The 14,914-nt window shown below is 48.1% G+C and overlaps 1 protein-coding gene and 1 long non-coding RNA gene across 5 annotated transcripts in view; one reads left to right on the top strand and one right to left on the bottom strand.

Moving 5' to 3' along the window:
* The window catches only part of LOC149858236 (uncharacterized), a 167,461-nt gene extending 162,798 nt beyond the window's left edge, over nt 1–4,663 (bottom strand). For 3 of the 4 annotated variants that reach the window (XR_016443811.1, XR_016443810.1, XR_016443812.1), the window contains exon 1: nt 4,599–4,663. This is a non-coding gene — a long non-coding RNA (uncharacterized LOC149858236). The remainder of the gene's footprint in view (nt 1–4,598) is intronic. The other variant, XR_016443813.1, reaches the window with a different exon arrangement.
* A 1,657-nt stretch (nt 4,664–6,320) lies between these two features.
* POU3F4 (POU class 3 homeobox 4) lies at nt 6,321–9,388 on the top strand. Its single transcript, XM_090061224.1, has one exon. The coding sequence runs from the start codon at nt 6,375–6,377 to the stop codon at nt 7,458–7,460; it is 1,086 nt and encodes a 361-aa protein (XP_089917350.1). The 5' UTR covers nt 6,321–6,374; the 3' UTR covers nt 7,461–9,388.
* The last annotated feature ends 5,526 nt before the right edge of the window (nt 9,389–14,914 follow it).

The raw sequence follows: 14,914 nt of genomic DNA on the forward strand, positions 1-14,914 counted from the left end.
GACTGGTGCTGCGTGTTGCACGTGGTAAGCAATGCAACGCAAAGCACAGGGAGACTTCGTGGCCCCTTGCCTGAAAAAAGGAAGAGGAGAGCATTGAAAGAGGAGTCTAATGAAATCATAACATTAAAACAGTTTTATATTAAATCCTGCTAATTTTCTAGGTGAAGGCTGCAAGTGAATGTGAGGAAGCATTAAAAGGGAATTGAATTTGCATTCCTTCTGCTACAGGCACATGTTTACATGACCTTTAAAACAGAATTAAAGCTGTATCATCAGCAGCTGTAGGCAATTCACATTACTAAGGCAATCAAATCAGAAGGCTAAACTAACTATAAAACATAAATTAAACTGATAGAGAATCATCCTAATTCACTAGGTTTACTTGCAATTTACTTATCCGGTACTAGTCATTTCTAAACAGTTTGTAGAAGGAGCAAATCGAAAATACGTGGACCCGGAGCCTTACAAGGGGAGGCCAAGTGCAAGAGCGGGCTGGAGCAGCGCGGGGGCGGCCCGCCTCGCCGGGCACCGCTGCCCTGGCCTTGCAGGGACTCTGCTTATTAAGAGAAAACTTATCAATAATGACCTGCAGAAGGAATCCTAATGAACTGGCCAAACGGCAGCCTGGTGCCTGCCCCCCGCCTAAAGCAGGGATTACTGGGGGCTCCCGTGCAGCCTGCTGCTGGCAGAGGGAGCGGCCCCACCGCCCGGTCTCTGCGGCCTGTACCTGGCACTTCTCCACCCACAAATCCCGAACTTTATCGGGTTCTTTCCGCTCTCCCCGCGAGGCTCCTTTCCTCGGTGGGAGTTTCATGCGTGCAGTTTATGCTCGAAAACAGGGAATCATTTCGTGTCCAATAGATTTCCAACAGCACCGTCCCCCACCCCCCCCCCCCGACACTGTGCAATGGCTGCAGCACCATCAAAACGAAATCGGTAGGGCCCGTCATGCCACGAAAAGTTGGCAGTGACTCCCCGGCCCGCCGCTTCCATTCCCGGCAACAGTGACCTGGTCCTGGCACATCCCTAAATCCGCAGGTTAGTGGAGGGGGCGCGGATTAGCGGCGGCAGGGAAAGGGCCTGGGATCAGCTGTTCCCTGGTGCCAGGCGGGTCTCAGCGAGGACCCAGGCTCTGCTCTGTAAGGGGCCAGCAGGCCCGGAGGGAAAGGCCGAGCGAGCCCCCCTCCCCGCCCTGCTGGCCTCCTCGCGTGCCCCGCACGGTGCCCACTCCGCGCGGCGGAGCTTTATTCTTGCCACGAGGACGAGCAGGGGCAACCCCCGCCCCAGCAGCCGGGAGGCCGAGGACGCTCGCCCCTCCCCAGGGCCAGTCCCTGCGCTCCCAGCTCCCCCCCGCCGCCGGCCGCCGCCTGCGCCCGGGAGGCTGTGCACCGACGTGCGCCGGCCGCCCCCGCCGCCCGCTCCTCGCGCGCTGCCGAGCGAGATCGCGGAGCCCGGGCCCGCACAAAGGGCCTGGCCGCGCTTCCCCCGGGGCCGCCCTGGGAGACCGGCCCCTTCCAGGGGCGTCGGACGGGTCACAGCCGACCCCACGGCAGCCGGGGCCGCGGATGGGCGCGCCGCAGCCCGTGCCGGGTCCCCGCGTGGCCTTTGTTTCCCGCCCCCATTGTCAGGTCGGGGCCGAAGGCGGGTTCCCGCCCCCGCAGCCCGGGCGTGGGGGAGGCTGGGTGCGGGCGCGCGGGGCGGGGGCCTGAGCCCGCCAGGGAGGCCGGGGCGGCGCTGCCCGCGCAGGTGACAGGCGGCGCCATTTCAGGCCGCTCCGCTCGGCTGTGCACAGCACAAGGGCGGGCTCCAGGCCCGGCGGCCGCAGGATGCGGGAGAGGCGCGGGGCAGCGGCGGGAAGCGGGGGCTGCCCGGGTGCGGTGCGGCCCCTCCGCCGGCCCCGCCCCGCGCCCCGCCCTGCCCCACGCGTGATTCCCGCTGCGAGGAAAGCGCCGGCCCCAGGCGAGCGGCTGCGGCTGCGGCTCCGTCCCCTCCCTGCGAGGGCAGCAGCCGCGCCCGGCCCCGCGACGCCCGAGTGCGCGGCACTCCGCCCGCGCCCCGAGCAGCCGCGCGGGAACAAGGGCGCGCGGGGGATCGGGCCGGGGCGGGCGCGGGCGGCGCCGGGGTCACGCGCGCCGTTTACCTTGCGCTGCCTCCGCCCGCGGGTCGCTCTGGGGCCCCTGCGGGCTTCGCCCGGGAGCGGGACCAGCCCCCGCCCCAGCCCGCACCGGGACCGCTGCGCTGGGCAACGCGGCCGGGCTGCGGGGCGCCGCGGCTCCCCCTCCGCGCAGCCCGCGCTCCCTCGCCGCCGCCCAGCCGCGGCCGGCGGAGACCAGGAGGGGAACAAGGAAGGCATTGAGCTGGTGTCGGCATTGGCTAATTTCTGCTAATACTCCAAATTCTGCCTCCCCCCCCACAACCCCACCTGCACGGGGGAAGGGAGCGGGGAGGCCCCGGGCAGCCCGGAGAGCCCAGCTCCGCGCACCTCGGCCAACTTGACTCGTGCTCCCTGCCCCTCCCCCCGGGCCGGCCCCATTGCAGCCGGGCTGAAATTTGCACTTGTTCCCACCGAGCCCCGTCTAGCTCTCCCGTCTCTCCGGGGCACTCGTGGTGAAGGTGAAGTGTTCCCTATAGAGGTCGTGACACTGAGCCGCAACTCACGCCTGGAGCTTCATGCTGTATTAAACACAATCAAAACGAGCCCCTCTCAGCCCCTGTTTTGTTTTCCCCCCGCGGATGACTCATGAGAAACATCTCGGAGAAATCTATCTATCTATCTATCTATCTATCTATCTATCTATCTATCTATCTATCTCCGCAGCCCCAGCCGCACCTCTGCGCACACGCTCCTGATTTCCCGAGCCGCTGGGCTGCCCCCTGCGCCCACATCAGGCCGTGCCCCGGCACCCAGGAGCACCCAGTAGACAGCAAGTTAGAGTCCTGTTGTGGGGTGACCCCCGCACCTCCCCCCCGACCCTGCCTTGTCGTCGCAGGGTGCGGGGGTCCCACGCAAGGACGGCTCCTCCGCTTCAAAGCCGGGGGCTCTGCGGAGTGACTTCTAGCTGCCCCGAGCCTCCAGGCTCCGGGGCTATTGTGATTTTGTTTTCATGCCAGAGATTTAGTAGAAAATATATCTATCCATACACATAACATGAGATGGAGTGGTTGGCTGGTCGGTCGGGGAAAGAGGCGTCATTCGAGTGCAAAGGCACAGAAGGCCGAAGAGCTGAAGAGCAGAGTCCAAACCCAGAAACTTTTCTTACTTTAATGGGTTCCAGTCTATGAAAAATAAGTTACAAATTCTTGCAACAGTAGCTTTGCATGTACTTATTTTTCTCCCATGTCCAGACGGGGTCGTCTATTGAATAAGGCTCTTTTATTCTGCATGGGGCAGGGGATTTGTGACCATGGTCCCCCTTTTATTCCTCTCTCTATGGAAACCCAGATCATGGGGAGAAATATGCGAGGCTGAATAAAGAAAAGCAGCAGAAAGGACCGCTTGAGAGCGGCATCTGTTACACTTGGGAAGTTAGACTGACAGGAAAGAGCTAAAGAAACCCTCTCCAGCAGATTAGTTAGAACAGCAAGAAGATTTAACTATATGCAGATAAAAACACTTTAAAATAAAGCATATAGCGAGCTCCGGCTCTCCTCCCAGGAGCAGGGCGTTATGGCGTTGGGGTCTGCTGCAGCCACATTTCGAAAAATACTAAAACCTGCTATTCAGGGGTTTTACTTCCCTCCTAAAGACTCTTCCTTCATGCAGCGGCAGATTTATTTTCACGGGCAAAGGGATCTGAAAAATTGTTTTAGAAGTCGGAGTGCAAATTAATTTTAAATAATTTAGTTGCCTTGAAAAAATAGTGTTAGCCTTTTTTTTCCTTCTTCCCAGGCGTCGCTAATATTTATTTTACGAATCTAGTAAAGGTAGAGAAAGAAAGAGTGTATCTGTCTATCTATCTTCATCTCTCTCCACGCATAGCAAATCAACTGCAGCTTCAATGCCTAGAGCCTGGCTCGAAACCTTGCCGTCAGAAATGCAGCTTTTAGAGGGACAAAAGGGTTATGATTCTCTTTTGCAGAGACATTTTTCATCTTCTGACCTCTAAACTGACCCTTCGCGACACGCTTTCCAGCGACGTTTTCAAGGGAGCTGCCTTCCTCGCACCTGAAAACTTTTCCGAAGTTCTTTTTTTGCTCGGCAGCCCAGAGTCCGACTGCAGCTGCGAGAGAGGCAGGCACCCACCTTCCTGCAAAAGTGCCCCTCCAAAAAGCCAATCGATGCCTGGGTTAAAAGCGGGTAAACCCTGAAAATGGAACATCATCAATACCAGACTGACGTTCCCCTCCGTGCCAAGCACGCTTTAATCCAGCAGAAAACAAAGAGGAAAGGAGCATCTCCCCCCAGTATTTTGCTTTTTAAAAAATATCAAAACCCATTTCAAACAGAATACCCCGCTCCGCCATTTAATAATTACATCCAACATTTACAAATGCTTGTCAGCTGTGCTATGCTGAGGCTTTGATGAGAAATTATGGTTATTATTACAACGAGGAAAAGTGATGCTGCATAGCTAGAAAGGAATCAGAGGAAAGCTCACCTTGTTTATATATAATTTTTTTCATTTTCTTGAATTTTCTCCAGATCTGTCTTCTCAGAGAAACTAATGCCTTAATGACTTTCTGGTAGCTGCAAGCCTTCTTTTATTTCTGCTAAATATATGAAAATGTATGCAAATTTAAATCAAGCTTAACCTAGGAGCTCTTGCAATATATTTAATGGAATTTCAAACCAATAAGGGAACTCTGATGCAGTCTTCTGTAAGTGCAAATATAATTACGCAGCTAGGTTACCTCCAAAATTATGCAAGGAAAGGTCATTTTTTAACTTCAGAGATTTTCTAAGGTATTAGGTGTTTAATTTTCTCAGCTTGAGCACTACAACAACTCTGAAACACCCAGCTTTATCTGACTCTGCTCCTTAGCAGAACATTTGAAAGAGGAAGAATACAACGCAATGTTTATTTCCCCCATTTCCGAACGGTTTGAAACTTAATTTAAGAGGGAAAAAATCAGCATTTCCCACACTCTCTCTCTCTCTCTCATTGTTTGCTCTGGTCGTCAAAATATAATTCGCCTTTTCATTCCTGCACAAAGCACATACAATCCACGCACCTAACATAGCGCTTAGTGAACATACACCTCGTCCCTTTCTTTTATATTTCGAAGTTGGATGTAAAAGGACAAAAATATATATTTTTCTACATAGATATCTGAAAGCACCTATTTTATTTTCCAAATGAGCAAAACGTGCTTTCGTGGAGTAAATTAAATTAGAAAGAGGAGCTGTATTTTGGCCACATTTGGGGGTCTTGCGGAAGGTGTGCTCAGGCTCTGGGGCTCAGAAGTTGTGGACCTGCTGGTAGGAAATGACATTTAGCAGGCAGAAAAAAGCAAGGAGTCCAACGGACCGGAAGATCGGGGAGGTAAAATTTAGGGTTGTTATAGAACAACACTAAGAGCCTGAAATATTTGTATTTCAATCGGGAGAATTTAACTGTTAGCTAAGAAATAATACATTTCAATTGCAATCTGCCCAGTTGTGGGGGGGGGGAAACTGTTTTCTTTGATCTGTTTTAAAATCCCAGACAGAGCTGTGTATATTTAGAGTTGCTGGGTTTGGGTTTTTAATTTCTGCTCCTAGGAAATGTCTCCGAGCTGCAAGGCTTGCGCGCGGTGCCTGGCGTGTGGTGTCGGAGGGAGCGCGCTTGGGTGTTTCGTTTGTTTGTTGGGGGTGGGGTGGGGATTTATGCTGTAAATCTGTATTGTATTGTCTCGCAGTTACCTTGATGGTGAATTTACAAGGCTGGACCATTGGGGAGTCCCTATAAACTGTGCTAAGGGTAGATTGTCAGTCTTGGGTGCAAGCATTTAACCTCTGGTTTTTGCTGTACCTGGAATTAATCACTACAAATTTAAACCATGCCCTGTCATCCTCCTTCCCCCCTCCCCCCGCCACCCCTTGCTCATAATGAAATCTTAAAAACAAATCTTGGCCTCCAGCGCAGAAAGAGTTAAACAAATGAACCGTGGAGAGTCAGCCAGCAGCAACCAATGGAGCCTAAAGATTGATTCACTTCCTGCTTCAGGCTCACTTTAACTCTTGGGTTTCGCAAACCTAATTTGGACAGCGCGACCGGCCTCCTCTCCCCCCATTGGTGCGAGCAAAAGCTTCCCAACAGACGAGCCGCTGCCATTGGCTGGCCGAGCTGCCAATTACTAAGTGGCTGCTGATTTGGCTCCCTTGCCTGGTAGATGTCAAAGGCTGAAGCTGCTCCCTTTGCCACATTATAACTAGTAGGGGATCTACACCAACCATGGCCACAGCTGCCTCTAATCCCTACAGCATTCTCAGTTCCAGCTCCTTAGTCCATGCAGACTCCGCGGGCATGCAGCAAGGGAGCCCCTTCAGAAACCCACAAAAACTTCTCCAAAGTGACTACTTGCAGGGAGTTCCCAGCAATGGACACCCGCTCGGACACCACTGGGTGACCAGCCTGAGCGATGGGAGCCCCTGGTCATCCACCCTAGCGTCGAGCCCTTTAGACCAGCAAGACGTGAAACCAGGAAGAGAAGATCTCCAGCTTGGCGCAATCATCCATCACAGGTCGCCTCACGTTTCTCACCACTCGCCCCATACAAATCATCCCAACGCGTGGGGAGCTAGTCCAGCTCATAACTCATCGATAACCTCCAGCGGACAGCCTATTAATGTCTATTCCCAGCCTGGCTTCACAGTCAGTGGCATGCTGGACCATGGGGGTCTGACACCACCTCCAGCCTCCGCCACCACCCAGAGCTTGCACCCAGTGCTGAGGGACACCGCCGAGCACGGGGATATAGGCTCCCACCACTGTCAGGATCACTCTGACGAGGAGACGCCGACATCAGACGAGTTGGAACAGTTTGCAAAGCAGTTCAAACAAAGGAGAATCAAGTTGGGCTTCACGCAAGCAGATGTGGGCTTAGCACTGGGGACTCTCTATGGCAATGTTTTCTCCCAGACTACAATCTGCAGGTTTGAAGCCCTGCAGCTCAGCTTTAAGAACATGTGCAAACTGAAGCCACTGCTGAACAAGTGGTTAGAAGAGGCAGACTCATCTACAGGTAGCCCGACGAGTATTGACAAAATAGCAGCCCAGGGCAGGAAAAGAAAGAAGAGAACCTCCATAGAGGTGAGTGTCAAAGGGGTCCTGGAAACTCATTTTCTTAAATGTCCCAAACCTGCAGCCCAAGAGATCTCCTCCTTGGCAGACAGCCTACAGTTAGAGAAAGAAGTGGTGCGTGTCTGGTTTTGTAACAGAAGACAAAAAGAGAAAAGAATGACTCCGCCAGGGGATCAGCAGCAGCACGAGGTTTACTCTCATAACGTGAAAACAGACACATCCTGCCACGATCTCTGACTAGAGGGCTCGGCTCTCAGACAGGACTGGCAACAGCGCGGATTTTCCAAGAGGGGGTTAACTTATGTTTAAAAAGAGGAAACATAAAACAAATCAGCCAAGACTTAGAGCATGGGGCTTCCCGCTCCTCCGCCTGGGCAATATATTCTCTCAAACCTTTTCGCTGATCACTACGTATTGTTTACTATCAAACAAGGTTTGTTTTCGGTCTCCACTAGGAAGAAAAAGAGAGAGAGAGAGAGAAAGAGAGAGAGAGAGAGAGACAGATGTGTGCCTATGAATAACCTTCCAGCGCCTTGGTTATATCAGCTGTATTTCAGGTGAATCTGTTTTACAATAGACTAGTTTTGCATTTTTAAAGACTTATATAGCGTTTTTAAATGTCTGAGGTGTTTTACTACAAACTGTACACAATATTTGTGACATTATTCGTACCCACTCGATCAGCCAACGTTTCTCCTGTCTCCATGCATTGAGCACGTCCCTCTTATTTAAGGGGGGGGGCAGGGTTTAGACACGTCCCTTTCTCTTTAGGCATCTCCCCTTCCTCTACATCCCAAGCTAGGGGAGAAAGGGGTCTCTGCTCCGCACCCCAAAGGCAAGAAGTGGTGTCTGCTCCCCTTGATCCTCTCGCACGCTCGAGTGCCGCATGCCCGCTGGGGATCCTTCCTAGCTCTCTCCCTCCTCTGCAATCATTTCCCAGCACGGCCAAACGGTCAGATTGAAATGCTTAAAAAAACCCCTAAATAAGTAGATAAACACAAAAATAAAACTAAGATCCCGGCTCATGGTGGGGGGGGGAGGCAAAACAAAACAAGCGCTCCGAAATTACGCATCAGAGCCCAAAGCAAGCGTTGCCACTTCTTTTCTTTCCGAAGATGTGTTGGGGCTTGTGATCAGCGCCAGACTGCGAAGGTCTGTAGTAAAACACCTTTCTAATTCTGCGCTTTGGCTTCGGAAATCGGTTTCTGTCTTTTGTTTCAATATCTAAGCGGCCTCCCGAGGTGTCTACATGAATTCCGGGGAAATGCCCGCATTGAATGAATGCTGAGCTTATTTCCGCCTCGCAGGGAGATGCTAGATTTGCTGAAAGGCTTTTATAAAACATTGAAAAAATAAAAACAAATAATAAGAAAACAAGTCAAGAGGAGAAAACGCTAAAAAAAAAAAAAGAGAAAAATTCAAAATCAATGTAACATTTTCCCCCTGGCATAGGAAAGAGCTGTGCTGTCCCCTCCCCTCTGCCCCGACCCTCAACAGACGTGGGCTTTATAGGCGTGTGGACACAGGCATGTGCTATGTATGTGTATACAGCTGCAGTACGTGTGTGTACATGCATACATGCACTAGACATGTGTGTCCACCACGAGCATACACAGATGGAGATAGATAGATAGATATAGATATCTATATAGAGAGAGATCTGTCTATCTATCGATGGACATAGATATCTATTTACCTATATATATAGATATCTATATAGATATAGATATTTATAGATATCTCTATCTATAGATATATATAACCACACACCCTCCTTAAACGCGATGCATGTCCCCAGACGTGGGGCACGGCCGGCCGGGCTGTGTGCACGTGTGTCCGTGTGTGCAAGGGCGAGCGAGATCTCTGCACCCGCAGTGCATGGAGATGCGCACACAGGAGCCCGGGCAGGTCGGAGCCCAGGCCTGCGGCCGCGGCGCGGATCTGCTCCTCGCAGCACGCGGCCGTGCGTTCCCCCGCAGCAAGATTCCCCCCCCCCTTTCTATTTTTCAAGTATTTTTCAGTAAGCGCTAAAAATCTCGACACTGAGGACCTGCCTATTTCTGCCAACTTTATAACTGTACAGTTTTGTATATTAAACGTTTTTTGGAAGTTATTAATTTAAAGAAAAAGATCATTTAGTTTATTCATTTAGTAACTGATGTATAATAAACGCTATTTTCATTAAAGGTGCCTTTTCTCAGCTCTTTCATTCCCGACTTGCCTGGCGCCGTTGCCAGCGGGTCTTTCTTTTCCAAAGGGAACTGCAAAAAAAAAAAAAAAAAAAGGGGGGGGGAGGGTCTCAGAAAGCCGAGCTGGGGGAAACTGATGGAGAGAAGACGACCGGCGCGATCTGCTGCCAGGTTGGATCGCTCCCGGTTCAGGCCGGGGGCTCGTGTGGACACGAGATGTTGCTGGACAACGAACCCGCCAAAAATATATCGGGTTTAAATTATCGTTAAAAAAATAATAATCCCCCCCCCCGCCCGCGCACGTGCGTGGGTCAGGGCTGCTCGGATCCGGCTTCGTGCCCTTCGCTCGGGCCCGCCGGCTGCCCCGCTCCCGCGGAGCCTCCGCGCCTCTGGCCCGCAGCCCCGGGGGCTCCGCGGCCGGCTGCAGCGCTGGGCCTGGGCCGGGGGCATCCGCGCGCAGCCCCGCCCTGCGCGGGGGCAGCCCCGCTCCTGCTCAGGCTTGGAGGAAGGCGGCCTGTCGTGCAGCTGCCGAGCCGGGCTGCGGGCCTGGGGGGCCACCGCCCGCAGGGGAGCAGCCCTCGCCTCGTCTCCGCGGCACGACGCCCGGGTCTCTAGGCGCAGAGCTGTGTTGCCAGTCCGGGCGCGCCGCGCACACGCCCGCCCTGCATCCAACCCAGCCCTCGCGCACCCTGTGCCGGCTGATCCTGCTTCGGCTTCACACCAAATAGGACTGCTAGCGGGAAGGCTGGAAAGGAAAAACAATTGTCTGAGTCTTGCCTTTCTTACAATGCACCTCAGTACGCCGGGAACTCAGCACTGGGAAATGAAGGAGCAAATTGATACCAGGTTGATGATGAAGCTGTTCGATCTCGTTTAAGGGCAGCAGGAAATAATAGCACGAATGAAGTTTCTTTTGTTCCATATTTCTCTCCGCCCCACCCTCCCCCATTCCCCCTAGGAGCCAAGAGAAAGAGGTGCCTGGGACCGAGTCTTAGCAGTGCTGATGCCCCTGCAGATGGCCCTTGGCAGGGAGCAGCTTTGGACTCCGTTTCCTCCGGGTCCTTATTACTGCCTCTGCGTCCCATGTGAACAAGAAGCGGAGTGTTCAGAAGGAACAATAACAGTTAATCATATCTAATGGGGTGAAACTGAAAAGCTTCATCCCCATCACCTGATCAGAGAATAGTATCAGTGTTGGGTGGGAGTAAAGGAGGGAGGAATGTCTTTGCACCAGCAAACCAAAGTAGTTGAAGCACCAGTAACACGTCCTACCTATTCTAAAACCGAATCTGGAATTACAAAGATCGCAATTCAGAACAGAGTTAGGAGAAGGTATAACTAGTAAGAGAAAGTGTTTCCAAGTCCTTAAAAAAGGAGATCACTAGGAAGGAGCTGTTTGTCTTTAATAAACTGTTCCCTGGAAAGTGTTCAGCATTCATAGATTTCTACTCTCTCACATCTCAGGCTGCTACTGCTGCCCTCACCACACACAAGCTACACACAGAAAATCCCATATTAGAGAGAGAGGTTTGGAGCTCAGAAACTGGACTATGTTTTTCAGTCATAAGAATTATTTTAAAAAAAATCTTTAACTGCTGCTACTGCATTTGAGGTCACAGCATTAAGGGCCTGATCCTGTCCCCTTTGAAACTGGTAACAAAGCTCCCCTTACTTCCAAAGCAGTCAGCCTGCATTCATTAGGTCATAGTCTTGTTTAAGTTAATGGGTATGGGGCCTGAGTAACAACTGTAAAAACTGGACCTTAATCACATTTTGGGCCCTAATCCTATGTAACAAGTGAATAATCCCTGTTAACAGCAGTTATTCATGTAATAAATACTGTCAGGACTGGGACTATAATTTGTAACCATTTCAAAAGAGATTTAGAACATGAAGGAAAATAATTATAAAAAGTCACAGCACTTCTTATGTTCAACCCTTCACACATACAAATATCCAGAAGAGAAAAAGAAAGGGGAAAAAAATGTAAACGGCAGTTTGTGAACTACATTACCTTAACTGGATATTTTTAATGACTCCCAAAGAAAGACACTTGGGGGGGTGGAAACTGAGATCAATAAATAAAATGATTATGATGACTATTACAGTTCAGAAGCGGTGGGAATTAAGCTTTTCAGAAAGGTGCTGGTTCAGAGTAGAAGGTTTGAGGTAAAATTGGGTCATTTTAGCATCATTCTAATGTTATGTAAATGTGGGTATGGTATGAGTTGGTCTTTTTTTAATGGTGAATACACTTCTAAATTCTAATGTCTAAGGTAAAGTGGATACAATGAAAGAATAAAATAAATTTTAAAAGTAGTATTTTATTGACCATTATTTCAAGAAAAAATAGGAAAGGAAAATCCACCAAAAAAACAACTCTGCACACCATTCCCTATATAATTTAGTGTCCCTCTGAGTAAAATGAAACTCTTTTGTGCCACCTAATGTTAAGTATAGATCACTGTCCTCACCTCTGTTCTCATGTATACGTACATACATTATACACACACAGGCCTAATTGTCAGAGGTGCTGGACAGCCAGAGCTTTCAAATGGAGCTGACGGGTCACTGCTTCTGAAGAAGTCACTCTGATGAATATTTTCCCTATACTTACTCAAAATAAAAGCCAGTTAGTGCTAAAGCTGAGAAGCCAAGCATCTAGGATAATCACCAGTCCAGAATCTATGAGATGTAAATAAACATGAGCGAGGAAGTACATAAGTATAAAGGCCCCAAATTTGCTGTCAGTCATACTGGTATATAACTGATGTTTATTGAAACTTTTGTAAGGCTGCCCATCACCATGGCATCTAAACATTTGACTCTATTGCAGTTACTCTGGATTTTTACCAACACCACTGAGAGCAGAATTTGGTTCTTAGGCACTCTATCTTTCTTTTGAGATCTGGCTTTGCTCCTGTTGTCATCACACAAGCCCAGCTCCCAGCGAAGCGTTCTTGTAGGAGGGATATACACTGTGTGCACAGCAGTCATTAACATTAATGGGAGACACTAATTTAGTGTTTAAATAGCTCACATATTTTTTTCCAGCCTATTCTTCTCTGGACTATTTCAGGGATAGCACTATTTCATTGCTGGTGTGATTTTAACTGGAGAGCTTTAAACACTTCTTCATATATAGTTTTTTTAAATCACCTTTGCTTTTTATGCAATTCGAAAAGGAGAAACATCTGATGCTTTTTAAAAATATATATCTTAAATATATAGAGGTATCAGTGTTCTTCCCCCCCCCCCTTATAGGAAGGATGTCACCTCATAAAATCAATCACTGTAAAGTAAAATGACTAGCAGATGGAGAGAGATGGTGTCACCTTATTATGCTGTGACCCATACTGCTAATTCTGGAGATGCATCAGTAGCCTCACACTTGAACCAGTTTTGACCAAGAAGCTTTGAAAAACCTTTACAATAAAACCAAGAGTTCTAATAAAAAAAGTGATACCCCAGCTTCAACTAAATGAGCACTGAAGCATCTGACCATATTTTGCCCGGAATTCATGTTTCAAAACTGCCACCAGTATCTGTGGCAGATCCATATGCAGCATAGGTTAAATACATAACTAGTTTTGCTGTGAGATGAAAAGAGTATGGTAATAGGTGATGACCATTTGTAGTCTATATTGGCTAAGGGTGCCAACCTGAAGTGCACGCACCAGGAACAATACATGTGAGCAGTTCCATTTCATTTAATAGAACCAGCCATCCACAAACTTATTCATGTGTGTTTGCAGGATCGAACTCCAAGTCCCCCATCCTACAAAGGATATACACAACATTTTATGCAGGTGACTAAACCTATTGAATATTCCTACACGTAAAGTTACTCACATCTGCACCTTCAGGTGCACAGGATCAGGGCTTAAATTTGTATTTACATTCCCTTCTCTGAAAACAAGTATTATGTATCCAATAGACCAGAAAGGCTCCATAGTAATTACATATTTAGGATACATGAAAGCTGTAGTCAAGATTTTTGCAAATGATTACAGAATAAAATTTACTTTAAAATGTACAAGTGACGATTTCTAAACCGCAATCTCTCAGCTGTTTTCCATTAACATTTTTAAATATTGAAAAGCAATTATATCATGCTATGGCCTAAATGCTAAATAAATCCTAAATCAAAACCATTCTTAAAGCAGTAAGCATCTATTTTTATTAAAACTTTAAAAGATGGATATGGCTGAACTGAATAATTGAATAACTAAATAATGTGCTGAAAGTATTATAATGAGAGGTTTGCATCCATTCTGACACCTTAATATGTCAAAATTCAGCCAAGACTGATTTTTAGTCAAGTTTTAAGATCTTTGAAAAAGAATGAAGATGGGGAGGGGAGGAAATTCAATAACCTTCTCTGACATGTACGGTTCCAAAAGTAGTAATAGTGAGAACTGCATATGCAGCCACATATGCTGTAAGAATTTACTCCAGAGGGATTCTACAAGGCGAGTCTTTAGCATTGAATGGTTCAGACAATTACTACCAGCTGTAATACTTGCAACCATCCTTGCTCAATGACAAGCGTTACATCTGGTTGTTCCTTTGCAGAACTGGGCTCTTGATACAAATTGCAAAAACCTGTTACGTCTTGGAAGGGGCTAAAAGGGAAAGGAAGAAAGATTCACTACTGTTAAAACACAAGTCAATAAGAAGTTAAAAAACTACTGAGAATTGTTGTTTATACTGACCCCGTCTTCTTTTCATATTGGTATCTGCAGTTCGGGTTCTGAAACTTTACAGTATTCCTGGTCAATTTCATGTTAGCAAGTGACAGAGTGGAGCAGGATGAAACAGCACTAAAAAGTTAGGCTGTAGAAGAGTAAATTTAAAAATACACAAAAAATAAGACACAAGAATCTAGATGGCCATTTCTCAAATTATTGTTCATTATATTCAGGAACAATGACAACAAAAAGCCATTGCATTATTCCAACATGTAATTTTTTTCTCTAATGATTCAAGGCTGACTTCTACACCCGAATTACAGATAATATGTATCCAATGTAAAAAATTCAATTTTAAATCTAAAATTATTTTCTATTTTTATCCCACAGCATACAGGTCCTTTTTTCATATTTACCTTCAGTCTTTAAACACACACAGACACTGCTCCTACTGACAATAAAACACCAAAGAACAAATGACTAAATCTTAACTCTTAACTTCCCTTCCATTTCAGGTTCAGGACAAATGCCAGGTAATATGAGCAGTGTAGAAGGCCACCCTGTTTGGGTTTTGTAGTTCTGTTTGGATTAAGGGATTAGTCTCTGTTACACATATCTACAGCTAGTAACTTGTGATCTAGTTAAACCAGATTGAAAGCCCACCAGCAGGTGTTAGGAATCTTACAGCAAGACAGAATTTATATGCAATTACAGTTAAAAAACAATGGATTTTATTGCATGACATTTTTTAACTACATTACTTAAATAAAAATAAAAATGTCCACTTTTCAGAATACTATTGAGAATCAAG

The sequence above is a fragment of the Crocodylus siamensis genome, chromosome 8 (genome assembly GCF_052110815.1).
Source record: "Crocodylus siamensis isolate JL-2025a chromosome 8, ASM5211081v1, whole genome shotgun sequence".
In the NCBI taxonomy this organism is placed as follows: domain Eukaryota; kingdom Metazoa; phylum Chordata; order Crocodylia; family Crocodylidae; genus Crocodylus; species Crocodylus siamensis.